This window comes from Epinephelus fuscoguttatus, linkage group LG13 (genome assembly GCF_011397635.1).
Source record: "Epinephelus fuscoguttatus linkage group LG13, E.fuscoguttatus.final_Chr_v1".
NCBI classification, from domain to species: domain Eukaryota; kingdom Metazoa; phylum Chordata; class Actinopteri; order Perciformes; family Serranidae; genus Epinephelus; species Epinephelus fuscoguttatus.
Genome location: NC_064764.1, coordinates 2,340,608 through 2,358,007, shown reverse-complemented (window position 1 = coordinate 2,358,007; position 17,400 = coordinate 2,340,608). Strand labels below are relative to the sequence as shown.

The 17,400-nt window shown below is 40.0% G+C and overlaps 1 protein-coding gene across 1 annotated transcript in view; it reads left to right on the top strand.

Moving 5' to 3' along the window:
• lg13h2orf76 (linkage group 13 C2orf76 homolog) overlaps nt 1–11,879 on the top strand; it is a 43,761-nt gene extending 31,882 nt beyond the window's left edge. Inside the window, exon 5 of the mRNA XM_049594917.1 lies at nt 11,517–11,879. Within this exon, the coding sequence (XP_049450874.1) occupies nt 11,517–11,593 (77 nt within the window). The 3' untranslated portion in view covers nt 11,594–11,879. The remainder of the gene's footprint in view (nt 1–11,516) is intronic.
• The last annotated feature ends 5,521 nt before the right edge of the window (nt 11,880–17,400 follow it).

Below are 17,400 nucleotides of genomic sequence, written 5' to 3'. Positions count from 1 at the left end.
CCACCCGCAACCGCAACATGTGTATTATACTCCCACCCGCTCTGGCAATGTGTATGTCCACTCCCGCCCGCACCCGCAAAACTCTGAGAATTTATGCCCGCACAATAATAGAGATCGATGATTTTGTGTCTTCTCCCGTCCCGCAGGAGAAAACATGTCATTTTATGGGCTATTAATAAAGAAATTCATGGGGTTGTTTGTTTCGTTCCCCTGGCCTGCATGTCTTTTGACGCACTGGTCAGGAATTGCGCTCCTATTTCTTTGTTTTCATTTAGTTTTTAATGAAATAAAGGCTGTTTCATATTCTATTCTCCTCCTCTGTATTTTATTTATTTTTCTACCTTTATATAATCACGCAGTGATTGAGGTTAAGGCAGGCCTGGCGCCAGGATGAAGTTACTGAGGGGGCAGTTAAAAATTAGAAGGGGGAAAATCTTTATTATGCAACATAGGTTCACAGTGAGTTATAAAGAGCATGCAGCTGTGCGTAATTGTCGCGCGTAATGACAGCTCGTCGCCGGTGAAACACAATAAACTGCACGTCTTCTTTCATGTTTGTCTCATCACAGATGGAGCTTATAGACAGTCAGACAGGTGGAGCAAGCGGCAAATTGGTATGAAAGCTGGTTCAGGGCATATTTGTCCATTTATGAATAAATATAGAGTGGAAACGCTTATGCATGTGCACCAAGATACCGCAGTGGTTTTTTTTAGCCGCCCGTTCCCGCCTGCAGCAAAGTCCAAACCGCCCGCTCCCCAATGCAGCCCTCTACCCTGATGTGATCTGTGATCTTCACAGTCACTCTGTCAGTCAAAGTCAGAGTCAAGGCAGAGGTCAAGGTGTCGTTGTGTGTACCAGTAGGACACGTCCTGTGACCCAGGAGTTACGAGGTGCTGTGTTGTCCACTATAAGCACTATATCTCCAGAAACAAGGTTGTGCTTCACTCCTGACCATCTCTGACGCTCCTGCAATTGAGGTAAGTACTCTTTAACTTATCTCTTCCAGAACAGGTCTGACGTATACTGGACCTGCTTGCATCGCCTGCAAGCATACATGTCTGCCTCTTGGAAGACTCTTGGTGACAAAAATGGTAAGGTCTTCAAAAGTAGCACGTTATTTGGCGTCAATGCTTCTAGGTCATGAGGATCCATGGATGCTTTGGTAATCGGACGGCCTTTGATAATGGCTTCCACTTCACAGAGATCTGTATGAAGGCCTTCTTCATCCAAGTTTTGCATATTCAAAGTGGAATTGAGGACTTTCCGGATCGATCTGATTAACCTCTCCCAAGACCTCCATGATGCGAGCCAGCTGGGGGGTTAAAAGTCCACTTTATCCCTTTCTGAAGGAGAAGGTCATTTACCTGCGACTGATTCCACTGCTCAATGGCTGCTCTCAACTCACGCTCTGCTCCTATGAAGTTTGTCCCGTTATCAGAGCGCAGTTCCTGAACTTGGCCAAGTCTCGTTGTAAAGCATCTGAGTGCATTTATGAAGACGTTCGTGTCGAGTGAAGGTGCCACTTTAATGTGGATTGCTCATATTGCCATGCAGGTAAAAATGACCCCATAACTCTTCACAACACTCCTTCTGCTTCTCACCATGAAAGGTCCGAAATAGTATACTCCAGCCCTAGTAAATGGAGGTTCATCTGGAGTAACCCTTTCAGAAGGTAAGTCTGCCATCTGCTGGGACACTGGCTGAGCATTCAATCATCGACAGATAACACACTTTGATGGAACTTTCCTCATGGCTGTACTAGCTCCAGTGATCCAATATCTATCACGCAGCTTGGACAACATGTGGTTTTGCCCACCATGTCACACCTCTGGATGGATGTGCCTTAGAAGAAGGGTTGAGATAGGTAGATCCTTAGCCAGTATTATAGGATGTTTAGCTTCTACAGGCATAGATGACCTGCTGAGCTGACCACCAACTCTCAGAACACTATCCTCCATTAGTGGGCAGAATGTGTAGATGTGACTATGCCCCTTAACACTTTTACCCTTCTGCAGCCTCGAGAATTCCTCTTGAAACTTCCTCCTTTGGCTGAACTTTATGATCTCTAGTTCTGCCTTCTCAAGCTCCTCCACTGATAGACAACTTGGAGCCATCTTTCTCTTGAAAGTTTCCATATCCTTCTCCAATGAGCATTGTTGATGTTCCACATCTAAGTCAGACTGCACAAGAGCCATGTTCAGTTGTCTCCTCTTCTGACAGAGAGACAAGAGCCAGGTCTTAAATCTCAAGATCCAAGCCACAGACTTTCTCAAATGGGTCCAAGAGCTATAGTAATGAATCATGCGAGTCACTGCATCAACCTCCTCATTGGCCTGTACAGAATTCACTGTGGCCACTTTCTAGACCTCAGGGTCATCTGCTCCATAACCATCTTTGCTTGCGTCATAGAAATGATGTAACTGTGCTGTGGTCACCTCTCCAAAGTCCAGTGGTTTCAGACATCTCATGATGTTACATTTCTCCAAATGGCAAAGTTCATCCAGCCAAATTGTCCACTCCTGAGCTACAGTCTCGGGTATGACATCATCCCAGCCAAGTGCTCTCCTGCACATATCCCTTAAGATCTTCTTTGCAGAGAAGATGACAGAACTCAAGATACCAAGAGGGTCATAGATGGAGCTAACCATAGAGAGAATTCCTCTCCTGGTGAGTGGTCTGTCCTTAACAACAATCTTGAACTGAAAGGTATCAGACTGGATGCACCATTCCACACCAAGCACTCTCTCCACATGTAGCAAATCCTGGTCCATGTCCACCTTTTCATGTCCTTAGCTCTGTGCTCTTCAGGTATTGCAGCCAGATCATCACACCTGTTGCTTATCCACTTCATGAGTTGGAAACCACCTTTAGCACATATCGACACAAGGTCATGATAAAGAGACCCTGCCTCCTTCTCTGAAGCCACGGCCACAAGACAGTCATCCACATAAAAGCAATATAGGACCTTATCCACTGCTTCCTGGCTGAACTGTTCTTTGTTGTCCTCTGCGCATTTCCTGAGGGTAAAATTGGCACAGCTGGGAGAGGATGTTGCCCCAAAGAGATGGACCAACATCCTGAAGTCAACAAGGTCCTGATTTAAATCCCCATCAGGCCACCAGAGGAATCTCAACAAATCAGCATCCTCTGGTGGCACTCTGACCTGATGAAACATGGATTCCACTTCCGCCATGATCACCACTGGTTCTTTCCTAAACCTGCTCACCACTCCAATCAATGAACTTCTAAGTCCCCTGTAAGAGCTGAGCATTAAGTGATGTTCCCTGGAAACTCACTCCACAGTCAAAAACAACTCGGATCTTCCTTTTTGTAGGATGGTAAACACCGTAGTGTGGGATGTACCAGACCCTGTCATCACTACATTCCAAATTTTCTTCAGGCACCCTTTCAGCATAGCCTTTGGCAATAAGGTCATTCAGGAAGGCTGTATAGTCAGCATGAAATGAGGAATCCTTCTGAAGCCTCTTCTTGAGGTGCAAGGCATACTGCTCAATGATTTTCCTGTTATTTGGCATGCTAACATCCCTTTCCCTCAAAGGCAAGTTGATCTGATAATGGCCATTCACCTGTTTTGCTGAGGTTGTGACCAGATCCATGAAGTTCTGATCTTCTCTTGACATACCAAACTGTTCATCCATGCTGCATTCAGGGAAATCTGTCTTAAACTGCTGTTGCCAAAGTTCGTCCAAATTCACAACAGACACTCTATTCACTGATAACTCTGGCTGCTCTCAATCTGCTGCGTCCCTGCTGTCTCCTTTCAGCAGCCCGTTCACAGTCCAACCCAGCATTGTCCTGATCACATAGGATCCATTATCAGTACTACAAATGACTTGTAACGGTTCCAAGGCCTTAGGAACATTTGTCCCAATCAGCAGCACGATCCCTGCGTTGATCTCAGGCAAATGAATATGTTTTAAATTAGGCCATTTCTGAAGATAACTCTGTTTTGGAATGTTCCCTCTGTGAACAGGCATGCATACTTGTGTGTAAGCCTTGGGCAGCTCACAGATGGGCTCCTCATTCAAGCCAGCTACTTCCAGTCCTGGCACAGTGTGGCTACTCACGACCTTCTCTTGGCCCATTGTCCATAAGAGAATATGAACTTTCTTTCCTGTAAGGTCAAGCTTGTTCATTAAAGCCTCTGTACAGAATACTGCTGTACTTCATGGGTCCAAGAAAGCATATGTGGTGACAATCTTGCTGCCTTCCTTGGACTTAACTTGCACTGGAACTATGGGAAGTTTACAGTCATGACCACCAGCCCCAGTAAGACCACTTGACACCAGAGTGCTGTCCACTGACACCTCTGATTTCCTCTCGGCTTGGTCAGAATCTTTGCCCTTTTCTTTTGGAGGAATGTGAAGTATAGTTGGATGTTTGAGACCACATTTTGCACAGGAAAGCCATTTTTCTGCAAACTTTGCCGATGTATCCAATACTCAAAACAGCCGAAACAGACACCATTTTCTCTGATGAAGCCTATCAATGAAATTAGTGATGTCAATGAATGTAGCTCTCTGGCTGCACCTTTCCTGCAGTTCACAGGCTACAGTTCACCACTTGTCCCGGAATTTGTACGGCAACTTCCTTATAATGATAAGCATATTAGCTGGCATGTCTAGCTCATGCACTTCTTCTATGACATTACAGCAGCCTCTGGGAAAATGCTGTTATCTTGAAGAGCTTTTACATCTTCAGTTTTGATGGGTGGCCGTGAAAGAGCTCTTTCCATGCAGAGGCAATCTTCTGCTCATTTCCAAACTGCTCCTTTAATAAAGTCTTTGCCTTAGCATATCCTCTCTCAGGCTCCATGTGCTGGCAGCTTCTTACCAGTTCTTTGGGGTGACCCTTCGTGTGCTGCTCCAGGAAATACAGTCTGTCACTGTGACTTGCAGTATTCCTCTCCAAACTGTTCTCAAAGGCCTTCACAAATGCATGTTATTTTAATGGATCACAATCAAAAATTGGTATCTCCCTCTTTGGCAAAGATGAAAGGCATTGCTGCTGTATCAACAGTATAGTTATTTCATTTTGCTTTCTCATAATGCCAAACATATTGTTTTGATCTTCATTTGGACCAATATTTACATTCAGGGTATTTCCATCTTGCATTTGTATCTTTTCTTGAGGACTGTGATTCACTGAATGCTGCTTGGGTTCATAGCATGTGACTGACATAGGCTCTGAATGGATTAACTGAGATTGATTTTTCTCCTTAGGCCTTGTTCCTGTATCCAGATGGACATATTTGATTTCCTGTTGTGACATTTTTGGTACAAATGCCTTTGCTTTAGCGCTGAGGGTCTGTGATTTTCCTTGTCCTTTTTCCAAATAGGAGTTCATTCCATCCAAGTGCTTTGTAACAGAGGTTTTCCCACTTAGAATGCTCTGAGACTTGAGCACATTCAGTTTAGCCATGTTTGCTGCGATTTCCTCATCCAATTTAAGCTGTTCCTTCCTTTTACATAGCCGTTCCTCCTTTTCTTCCAGTTCATGTTTGTCCATTAATAATTTTTGTCTTATCCTTAATGCTGCCAAGTCAGCCTCGGCTCTGAGACACGCAGAAGAAATACTGGAAGCAACAGACTTTCTTCCTGTAGCAGAGTTTTGTGATTTGGATACTCTGCTTCCCACATTTGACACACTGTCACTTGGATTTACATCATCTTGCATGACATCTGTCTTGATAACTGTTAGGCTTGCACCGATTAATCGGCAGTGCTTGGAATCGGGCCAGTTTTCACATGATCAGCCATGACCTGCAACTGGCCGGTCAGTCTAAAATATGCCGATTTAAAACGCTGGTCAAATTCCTGGCGCGCTACATGATTGACATCGTGTAACATTTGCCTCTAAGTATAAAGTAGCACAAAATGGAAATACCCAAAGTACATCAAATTTGTAAGAAATGCAAAAAAATTCCTCCGCACACTGACATAGACTTTACTATCGAAATTTAATGAAGAGAACAACGCGTTTCGCGTTTAGCGTCATCAGGTTCACCTCATCAGGTCTGACCTAAGCATTCTCAGGTGTGTTTAAATGCTTGCTGGTCACATGACCCATTTCATTTTTTCTTTTTTTCTTTTTTTCTCTTTTTTTCTCTTTGTCTAAGCAAGACTCAAAAAATAGAAAAACAATACAATTACATACATCATGAAGTTGAAAAAATATGCATCAACCATGGTATAAGTTAAAAACATAAGAATTTCAATGCATGAATAACCAAGTCTACTTACACAATATTACACAAAGCGAGGATAAGAGGTAGAATTACTACAAAGAGGAACCATATAACAGGACATGAATAATATACATTGATAATATATATCCTGCAATTCTATCCTTTACTCACTACTCCGCAGATAGTGCAGGCTCGACTTTCCTTACATAGGACAGTACAGTTTTCCTAAGCTTTCTTTTATGTATCCTACGGGGCAAAAAAGAAACAAAAACAGGTTAAAGAAAACAACTCAAATCCTGTGAATCATTCATTCCAAAGGTTCAACAGTAGACAGTTCATTAATCCAAAACGCTTCCCTTCTCAGGAGCTGCTTAATGATGTTCCCCCATATCTTATTAGGCAACACTCTTTCAATTCCAATGAATCTAAGGGAAGATGTAGAACCATGATTTTTATCTTTATAATGTCTTGCGATGGCGTAATCAAAATTATTATTTCTGATTGCCGCTTTGTGCTCAGCAATCCTCAACTTCAGATTACGCTTTGTTTGACCAACATACATCAAGCCACATGGGCAAATAAGCACATAAATTACATGAGTGGAAAGACAATTGATAAATTCTTTTACATTATATTTCTTTCCGGAATGGGGATGATTAAATGTTTTTGTATCAAATGTGTTGGCACAATGTGCACTTTTTCCACATCTATAATTCCCATAAACTTGCTGAGAAAGCCAGTTGGTTTGTTTTGGTTCACTATACATGGAACTGACAACAATGTCTCTCACATTTCTGCCTCTCTTGAAACAAAATAGCGCTTGAAACAAAATAGAGGTCTGGAGGCAGATAGATGGTTTAGGCTTGGGTCACATTCTAGTACTTTCCAATGTCTATTGATAATTTGTTTGACTTGCCTCGAAACTGTAGAATATTCTGACACAAAGGTGGTTCTGTTTACATTTTCATGCATCTCTTTTTGACTATATTCCATACTCGTGCCTTGAGATTGCAAATAATATTTTTTATCAAATATGAAGTAATTAGACTTCAGAAGACTTTTATCAAATATGAAGTAATTAGACTTCAGAAGACTTTTATCAAATATGAAGTAATTAGACTTCAGAAGACTTTTATCAAATATGAAGTAATTAGACTTCAGAAGACTTCTGAAGTCTAATTACTTCATATTTGATAAAAAATATTATTTGCAATCTCAAGGCACGAGTATGGGGTCACCTTTTGCCCCTAACTATGCAAATTTGTATATGGGACTGTGGGAAGAAAAGCATATATTTAATAACAACCCATTTTCTGGTAACATTTTGTTTTTTCGCAGATTTATTGATGACATTGTGATGGGATTTGTAGGCAGTGAAGATGACCTGAAGGCATTCAATGTTTACATTAATGGGACATATCCTAACTTGAAATTCACTATGGAATATAGTCAAAAAGAGATTCATTTTTTAGATCTATTTATTTCTGTGAATGACAACAGGAGATTGGAGACATCTATCTATCGTAAAAACACTGATAGAAACACTATTTTACATGCTACTAGTTTCCATCCTGACCACCTCATTAAAAATATCCCATACGGGCAGTTCATAAGGTTGAGAATAATATGCAGTAATGAAGAGGATTACATCACTAAGACTAAAGAAATGGCTGAACGGTTCAAACAAAGGGGATATGACAAATCCCTTATTGACAGGGCTATTGAGAAGAGGGAGAGGGATAAATTATTATACCCTCCACCTTCTCAGCATGAAAATGTAAACAGAACCACCTTTGTGTCAGAATATTCTACAGTTTCGAGGCAAGTCAAACAAATTATCAATAGACATTGGAAAGTACTAGAATGTGACCCGAGCCTAAACCATCTATCTGCCTCCAGACCTCTATTTTGTTTCAAGAGAGGCAGAAATGTGAGAGACATTGTTGTCAGTTCCATGTATAGTGAACCAAAACAAACCAACTGGCTTTCTCAGCAAGTTTATGGGAATTATAGATGTGGAAAAAGTGCACATTGTGCCAACACATTTGATACAAAAACATTTAATCATCCCCATTCCGGAAAGAAATATAATGTAAAAGAATTTATCAATTGTCTTTCCACTCATGTAATTTATGTGCTTATTTGCCCATGTGGCTTGATGTATGTTGGTCAAACAAAGCGTAATCTGAAGTTGAGGATTGCTGAGCACAAAGCGGCAATCAGAAATAATAATTTTGATTACACCATCGCAAGACATTATAAAGATAAAAATCATGGTTCTACATCTTCCCTTAGATTCATTGGAATTGAAAGAGTGTTGCCTAATCCGAGAGGGGGGAACATCATTAAGCAGCTCCTGAGAAGGGAAGCGTTTTGGATTAATGAACTGTCTACTGTTGAACCTTTTGGAATGAATGATTCACAGGATTTGAGTTGTTTTCTTTAACCTGTTTTTGTTTCTTTTTTGCCCCGTAGGATACATAAAAGAAAGCTTAGGAAAACTGTACTGTCCTATGTAAGGAAAGTCGAGCCTGCACTATCTGCGGAGTAGTGAGTAAAGGATAGAATTGCAGGATATATATTATCAATGTATATTATTCATGTCCTGTTATATGGTTCCTCTTTGTAGTAATTCTACCTCTTATCCTCGCTTTGTGTAATATTGTGTAAGTAGACTTGGTTATTCATGCATTGAAATTCTTATGTTTTTAACTTATACCATGGTTGATGCATATTTTTTCAACTTCATGATGTATGTAATTGTATTGTTTTTCTATTTTTTGAGTCTTGCTTAGACAAAGAGAAAAAAAGAGAAAAAAAGAAAAAACGAAATGGGTCATGTGACCAGCAAGCATTTAAACACACCTGAGAATGCTTAGGTCAGACCTGATGAGGTGAACCTGATGACGCTAAACACGAAACGCATTGTTCCCTTCATTAAATTTCGATAGTAAAGTCTATGTCAGTGTGCGGAGGAATTTTTTTGCATTTCTTATGACTTACGTTCCTGCTTCCTACCAGCACCTGACGATCTGTGGCTGTGCAAGGAGATTTCATTGATTCCAGTTTTACATCAAATTTGTACTTAAGTACACTTGAGTAAATATACTTAGTTACTGTCCATCACTGCATTTGTCTCATCATTATGCTTTCTGTCTGCATTTTTATGTAGACTTGACAGTTCACTTGGCACACCTAGAAAAAAACAAAAGCAGTTTAGTGTTGTACTAAGTCTAACATTTTATTGAAGTTTTGAGTTGTAGATCTTGGTGCTGTTGAACTGTACTGGATTATACTGACAGCGGTTTCTCATTTAGTCTATCCTCAGCAATATAAATGGGATCAAACAGGTCAGATGTCTAGAGGAAAATTTTATTCAGCCACACTTCAGACATCAGGTATACAATTCATATCAGATAATCAAAATTTGAAATGCTGTTGAATAAAAACTACAATAAATACAATTAATCTTTAAATACAATAAATAAATTACAATAAATTCTTTAAAATCATTATTGAATGGTAAAAACACATAAATAAGCCAAAGAATACATACAAAGAACAACAATTAAATTAACAATCTTACAACATTTAATATTATAATAATTATATACTGAGACTGAATATTGCCCATTAGACATACCCCAAAGGAATTACATTTAATATTTAAGCACTACAGAGATATCAGCGACAAATTTCAAAAGGACTACCCAAGAGATATACCAACAAGACAATGACCCCAAGCATACTTCAAAGCTGTGCAGAGACTATTTGACCAAGAAAAAAGAATCTGGAGTACTGAAACTGATGGACTGGCTAAGTCAAAGTCTAGATTTGAATACTATTGAACAAATTTGGGATTTAGTAGATTCAAAAATCGATCGCACAAAAATTTCATCTAAAGCAAGTCTGTGGGAACAGCTAGAAACTATTTGGAACTCAATAACAAAAGAGACTGTCGAAAAGTACATAAAAACAATTCCAGCAAGAATGCAAGCTGTTATCAAGGCCAAAGGAGGCCATACAAAATATTAAGTTTTTTGGTTGTTATGTGTGAAAAAGGACTATTTATTTGTTTCAGTTTGTTCTTTGCCAAATAAATAACTAACATTTTTATTTATGTTATTATTATTATTATTATTATTATTATTATTATTATTATTATTATTATAACAATTATTCTAAATGCATCTCCCCAAATTTCTGGTATATGTGTCTGTGATAATTATTCACAGAAAATAGTATTCATATTGTACAGTAATAAGTTCTGAATTGGCCCGTTTCCACCGCAGGAACTTCGGGGTAAATTTACAGGGGGCGGGGCCATTGGTGCGTGTCTCCACCGCAGGAACCACCCCCGAAGGATAGAGTTCCGGAACTTTTACAGGGGCTAAACAAGTCCATGCCTCGGAGTAGGTACTCAGAACGGCCCCAAAAAACTCCTGGCTGGGACTTGGGGGTTAGTTGGTGCTGATTGGATATACTCAAGGTGGAATGCGACGTCAACAGAAAGCAACAAAATAGCCGGCATTTTTAAAACTCAGCAGACGAGGGTTAGCTCGTTCATAGCTTCCACCGCCATGTAAACAAACTCAATAACCGGTCCGTGAAAAGCATATTTTTTCTGGCGGAGATCTTAGTTACAACATGATTGAGCTAGCAAAGCAGTTTTGTGTTGCTACGTGTGGTATTTATTCAGTTTTGGGAAATCACAATGTCTAGAAAGCATCAGGCTGCAGCTGACAGGGACAGCTAACAGCAGCAGCAAAGCTAACATCAGGACGTCATCTGTTAAAAGCCTCCCATTGCCGGAAACGACATGAAACTACTCCAGTTAGCTCAATCATGTTGTAACTAAGACATCCGCTGGAAAAAATATTTTTTTCACGGGCCACTTTGTGAGTTTAGTGAGTTATTACAGACACTGCTATCGGCTCACAGCTAACAGCGTCCCCACGCCACTACGTCGCCCTGGTCAAAATGGTCGCGCAATGATTACATCACATCCAGAGCCCGGTAACTTTACAGGAACCTTCCTCCTACTCCGCTCTCTCAGGAAACACGGCGGTTGAGAGGGCAAAGCGAGAGGACGTTCCTGTAGTAGTTCCTGTCCCCCAAATAGAACCAGAAACTTCTTCAGTTGAAACGGGCCTAATGTCTTGTAATGATATACTAAGGCCAGTGATATAGGTCCTATAAATGAATTTCCAAGCAATAAAGCTATAATTTTATGAGCTTAATATTAATGATCTACTACTGGAAGTATGAGACTGTGTTAACTTAATTTTTTTGTGTTTGTTGTTTCAGCAAATGAAACTGAAGTGGCCTTCTTCAAGAAAGATGACTACAGACTCTACAAAGCAAATCCAAAAACTGCTTGGTGACTGCAGTATTTTACTTACTTTACCTCTTCTTAGCAAAGAGGATTCTTAGAGGAAAGAGGTCAAAGGTTAAGCATGCCAGAAACAATAGGAAAAAATGGTGAAATTGTATTTCTATCAGAGTTTTAGTTTTTGGGGGTGTTTTTAAAAGTGCAGCTTATTGTCCACCACACTGGTATGCCTTTTTTATTTATATGTTTCATGTTCTTTGATTTTTCTTGTGGTAGTTATGACCATGGACATTTTTATGTTGTTTTAAAATGTGCTAAATAAAGTTCTTTGACAGGTGGCCTTTGACTGTAGTTTTTGATAGGGTACTAACAAAGTAAAATGTACTGCACTGTACTCTAGAAGGTGAGCTTTGGTTAGGTGCTGCAGTTATGATTATTAGAAAAAACATTTATGCTGAGTCTGACTCAATTGGAAAACCGTTACCATGGTAGTTTCTCTCAGGGTCAAAATCTATTTTGAAAAAACTTGCAAATGCCCTTGACCCCATGGACCGCGGAACGCATCTGAACAAGGGGCGGGGGGGCATAATTTCAAGTCACGCGGAGGGCGTGGGGGGGCATATGCATTGAAACAGACAATATTACTGACGTTGCGGAGCACTTTTTTTATTCCGACGCCACACAGTCACATCTACAGTACACGCATGAACACGAACACATGCTTGCTCAGATTAACCCCTCTGATCCCACTCTAACATTCACACACAACAGGCCAAGCCTATTTATAGGCTACATAAACACACAGATGAGGCCACAGTGGAAGCTGGAGTAATTTGATCATTTTGTTTTTTCTCTTTACTTGAAGAAAATCAGATATCGATTTCTGTCTCTTCATTTTCCCAGATGCAGCCAGCGCAGGTGCCCGCCGTTAGCGCGTGACGCTCATGCATGACGTATTGATAAACAATGCACTTGATAGGCACACTAATATCAAATCAATATGCAGCAGTCAGTGAGGTTTTTTTTTTTTTTTTATCGGCAGCAGTCAGCAGTGAGAGTGAGTGAAGGCGTGTGGTGACTTGTCTCGTAAAAACACAGATGGGCTACAACTTAGGCTTTTACTCATATAAAATAGTTTGTCAGAATAGAGCCCTGCGCGGGACTGTTTTCTTCATCACGCTCCTGCCCGCTGAATTTCTGAACATTACCGCCCGCAACCGCAAAACTCTGAGAATTTATGCCCGCACAATAATAGAGATGCATTGATTTTGTGTCTTCTCCCGTCCCGCAGGAAACACGTTATTTTATAGGCTATTAATAAATAGATTCATGGGGTTTGTTTCGTTTCCCTGGTCTGCATGTCTTTTGACGCACTGGTCAAGAATAGCGCTCCTATTTCGTTGTTTTCATTTAGTTTTTAATGAAATAAAGGCTGTTTCATATTCTATTCTCCTCCTCTGTATTTATTTAGGCTATTTTTCTACCTTTATATAATCACGCAGTGATTGAGGTTAAGGCAAGCCCGGCGCCAGGATGAAGTTACTGAGGGAGCGGTTAAAAATTACGAGGGGGCAAATCTTTATTATGCAACATAGGTTCACACAGTGAGTTATAAAGAGCGCGCAGACGTGCGTAATAGTCGCTCGTAATGAGAGCTCGTCGCCGGTGAAACACAATAAACTGCACGTCTTCTTTCATGTTTGTCTCAAGACAGATGGAGCTGACTGACAGACAGACAGACAGACAGGTGGAGCAAGCGGCAAATTGGTATGAAAGCTGGTTCAGGGCATATTCGTCCATTTATGAATAAATATGGAGTGGAAACGCTCATGCATGTGCACCAAGTTCCTGTGTTGACATCCCGTCGCTAGGCTACATCTTCTAATTATTATTTTTCTTCTTCTTCTATGTTTAATGGCGGTTGGCAAACAGCGAATTGGCCAATTACCGCCACCAGCTGGTGGAGTGTGGATCAAAATGACTATTACTATTTGCGTTGGGTCCCGCCGGGTCCCAATGCAGCCCTTTATGTCAGAGTACAAAAGTTACTCGGGCCATGGCCCCCAGTTCCGCGGTCTATGCTTGACCCTATTTAATGGACAAAACGGAAAAGGTTGGTAAGCTGGTAGTCAATCATTCGGTAAGAATGGCGCACTAGCTGTTAGCTATTTTTTTTATAAAGATATCTAAACCACTGACCACATTTTCAATTTGCACTTAAGTGATTGGAATCTAAAATGTCTGTCATAGCTCCATTAAATGGAAGCAACGATGTCTTCGGTGTCTGTATAACATTAGACTTGTTTGAGATGAACTGCGCCTCCCCTGGAAAGTAGACGAGATCAGGCGGCTGCAGCAGGGGGCGGTGAGAAAAAGCTGTGGTGAAGTCGCAGTTTCCCGACAGTTTATGTTCATGGTTCAATCTCCATTTTACATGAATTCTCATGTAAATCAGCATATCAGTTTGCTGCTGCTGAGCAGACCTATCCCCTCAACTACACAGGCTAAATAAATTGTGTCTGACTATGAGTTTAATATTTTCAGAGGAAAAAAAACACAAGACAACAGCTTTCATTAAAGATCAGTCTGATACAGGGCTGGATGTTCTTTTTTAGAACAGATAGATAGATAGATAGATAGATAGATTATTTCAAACATGTAAAAAACAATTATCATACACTAATGGACAGACATAAAGAAAAATAATAATAAAAATTAAAAAAAAATAACAAGGTAAACATACACTGAAAACTATAAATCCTGTTTACATATCAGAAAAGGAGTGGGAGGAAGTATAAACTTATTTTATCCCACCCCTTTTTAATAAATTAATAACACTTAAATATTTATAATAATAATATATTCCTCCTATCAGTATAATAATAATAGCAATAATAATAAATTCTATTTGTCATTTTTCAGTTACCTTAGTGCTATATCTAGACATATAGCAAGACATAAATCTATTGCGAAAATATTTATCCTAATAAAATATTATATTATTCTTTATATTATTATAAATATATAACATACACACACATACTGACGATAACACAGAATACAATAAATATATATAAACATATATACATAGATACACATACACACATATACACATTTACACATACATATGACATACACACACATACTGAAGATAACAAAGATACATAAATAACAAAAAATAAATAAATAAACAGTAAACACACAGTGATAATCAAACACCCTCCTCATTTCTGTACCTTGTAAAAATCATCTCCTTATACTTTTTTTTAAACTGGTTTATATTCGGACATTCCCTGAGTGTCCCCTCCAAACTGTTCCATAATTTAACCCCACAAATTGAAATACAAAAATGTTTTATTGTTGTGCGTGCCTTCAGTGTTTTGAAATTAAATTTTCCCCTTAATTTATAACCCCCTTCCCTTCCAGTGAATAGTTTCTGAATATTTTCTGGTAGCAGATTATTTTTTGCTTTGAATAATATTTGTGCTGTATGAAATTCCACAATATCTTTGAGTTTTATGACTTTTGACTGTTAAAGTAGTGAGTTTGTGTGATCCCTGTATCCTGCCCCATGAATGATCCGTATTGCTTTCTTTTATAAAGTTAGACGTGGATGTATTGTACTCATGTAGTTATTGCCCCAGACTTCTGCACAGTAAATGAGGTATGGAAGAAGTAACCCAGCAAGCATTTTTTGGTTTAAAAAATGTCTAATAGCCGTCTACATGAAGACCTGACGTCTAGGCTGAATCACAGCTGAATTTGGGCTGTCAGTGAAAATTTGGTAGACGTCTAACCATAGCCAAATTGTAGATGTCATCAATTATATGGCTATGTAGAGACCATGTCCAAAAAATGGAGATAAACATATTTTAATTACTCTTGACTCTCCATACGTGATTGAATATCATACCGCACGCCATCTGCAATGGCGAAAATTATATTTAATCAATTTCAAAATTAAATCGGCTAGATTTGGGTTACATGTAGCTAGACTAAATCGGAGCTAAATATAGCCAATACGTTTAAATCACGACTATTGCTTGCTAGGAATGTACAATATAGAATGCGGACCTGGTTACTACATTTGAATTTACATTACATTACATTGGAGGCGACCACAATGAAAGCCCTCTCTCCTCTCCCCGCAACGAGGGACAGTCTTCACTCCGCCCCCTTCCTCAGCCTCTCGCCTGTTCTCCCCCACCCCTCAGCTCCGCCTATCTTTTCTGAATTTTTTGAAATCAAACTGTGGGCGGAGTAATGCGCAGAGAGGGGGGTTTAGTTCCCCTTTAATACCGTGATGCATCTTGACATTTTGGTTTGTATATGTTTAACATATACAATGATAGCCTACTTAAATGATACTCGCAGTTTACTCAAAGATGCCTTATAATTTTAATATATTTAAAATTTATATGTATGGATAGAAAATTCAGTTATATTACAAAATAATATCTCTCAAAGACAGAAATTCAGATAGGCCCCAGTAGGGACACATAGACACACTAGAGTGTGGTGATCCGAGCCCGATGGTACCTGACAGGTCGGGCCAGGTTTGGTCAGAAATGTAGCTATAAATTGTATTCGGGCTCGGGTCGGATTCAGTCAGCTTTCAGTGAAAATGTAGTGTAAAAATAAATAAAATCCTATTGTCTGTCCTGTTTATTGCTGTTATTTACGTGACAACACCTGAACATAACACACACAGACACACATTGGCTGTTTGTTTCTACCTCTCCCCTCTCTGGAAGTCTTGGACCTCCAGCTGCCCGCCTCCACCTTGATTAAACGCTGAAAATTAAATAAAAGAGGGAGACAAGTTTTCCTATTTTATCTTACTTTGTTTTATTTCTCCCTGTCCTCTCGCTAGAAGCGTCGGACCTCCCGCTCCCGTCTCAAACATGGAGGTCTCCCTCTCCGCAGCTGAGCACACGGCGCACGCCCGCCAGCCTGTTAAATAGCCTGTAACCACTGTGTGACACAAACTCAGTGCTTTGGTCATTAAATAGGCTGGAAGCATCGCAGTGGTGGAGGAATATATGGTCTCACCTCGAAGTTCATATATCCTATACACTTTGCTTGGCAACCTAGGCTCATCAGATTTAATCAGTACAGACAGACTGTTGCATTTCTCTCCATTTCTAGTTGTTTTCAACTGTCTGGCTTCCAACACTTTTGCAGCCACCACATTATCTTTAACCTGGTCTGTTGATACAACTGTTGGTATTCCTGAAACGACTCCCCTAGTCGGCTTCCTATCCTCAGGTATTGAGCACTGCACTCTTTTACCGTCAATTTTGTTCAGTCTTATGGCCTTTACTTGTTGTGCACTATCTCTACAGAAGATCAACAATGATCCATTTTGCAACACTCTGGCATTCTTAATCTCTCCTACCGACTTGTGAATTGCCTTTGCCGGCTGATTTGGATTCCACTCACCGAACAATGCACTGTCTTGAGAGAGTTTGATATAGATTTTATATTCCTCACTCTGCTTCGTTGTTGATGTTACACTTCCCTCACTATCAGTTCCTGCCTCTATCATATTGCTGTCTCTGTTTTTTACATTTTGTTTATTTTGACCTGCCAAACTCCAGCCATCTTCCTTCCTGCCTGCCACTTCAATTCCTCCCATCTCACTTCCTGATCCGTCACTTCCCTCTGCCATCTCCTGCCCATTCACAGTCCAGCTGTTGCCAACCACCGTCCAAATACCGGGTATCTGTCTAGACTCGTTGGGACGATAACCGAAAAATTTTTCTTCTTCTTGGCAGATTGCAAACTATCATAAATACTAAAAACGCATGTGTAATGATTTACATGCTGTTACAAGCTAGGGTGACCATATTTTGATTT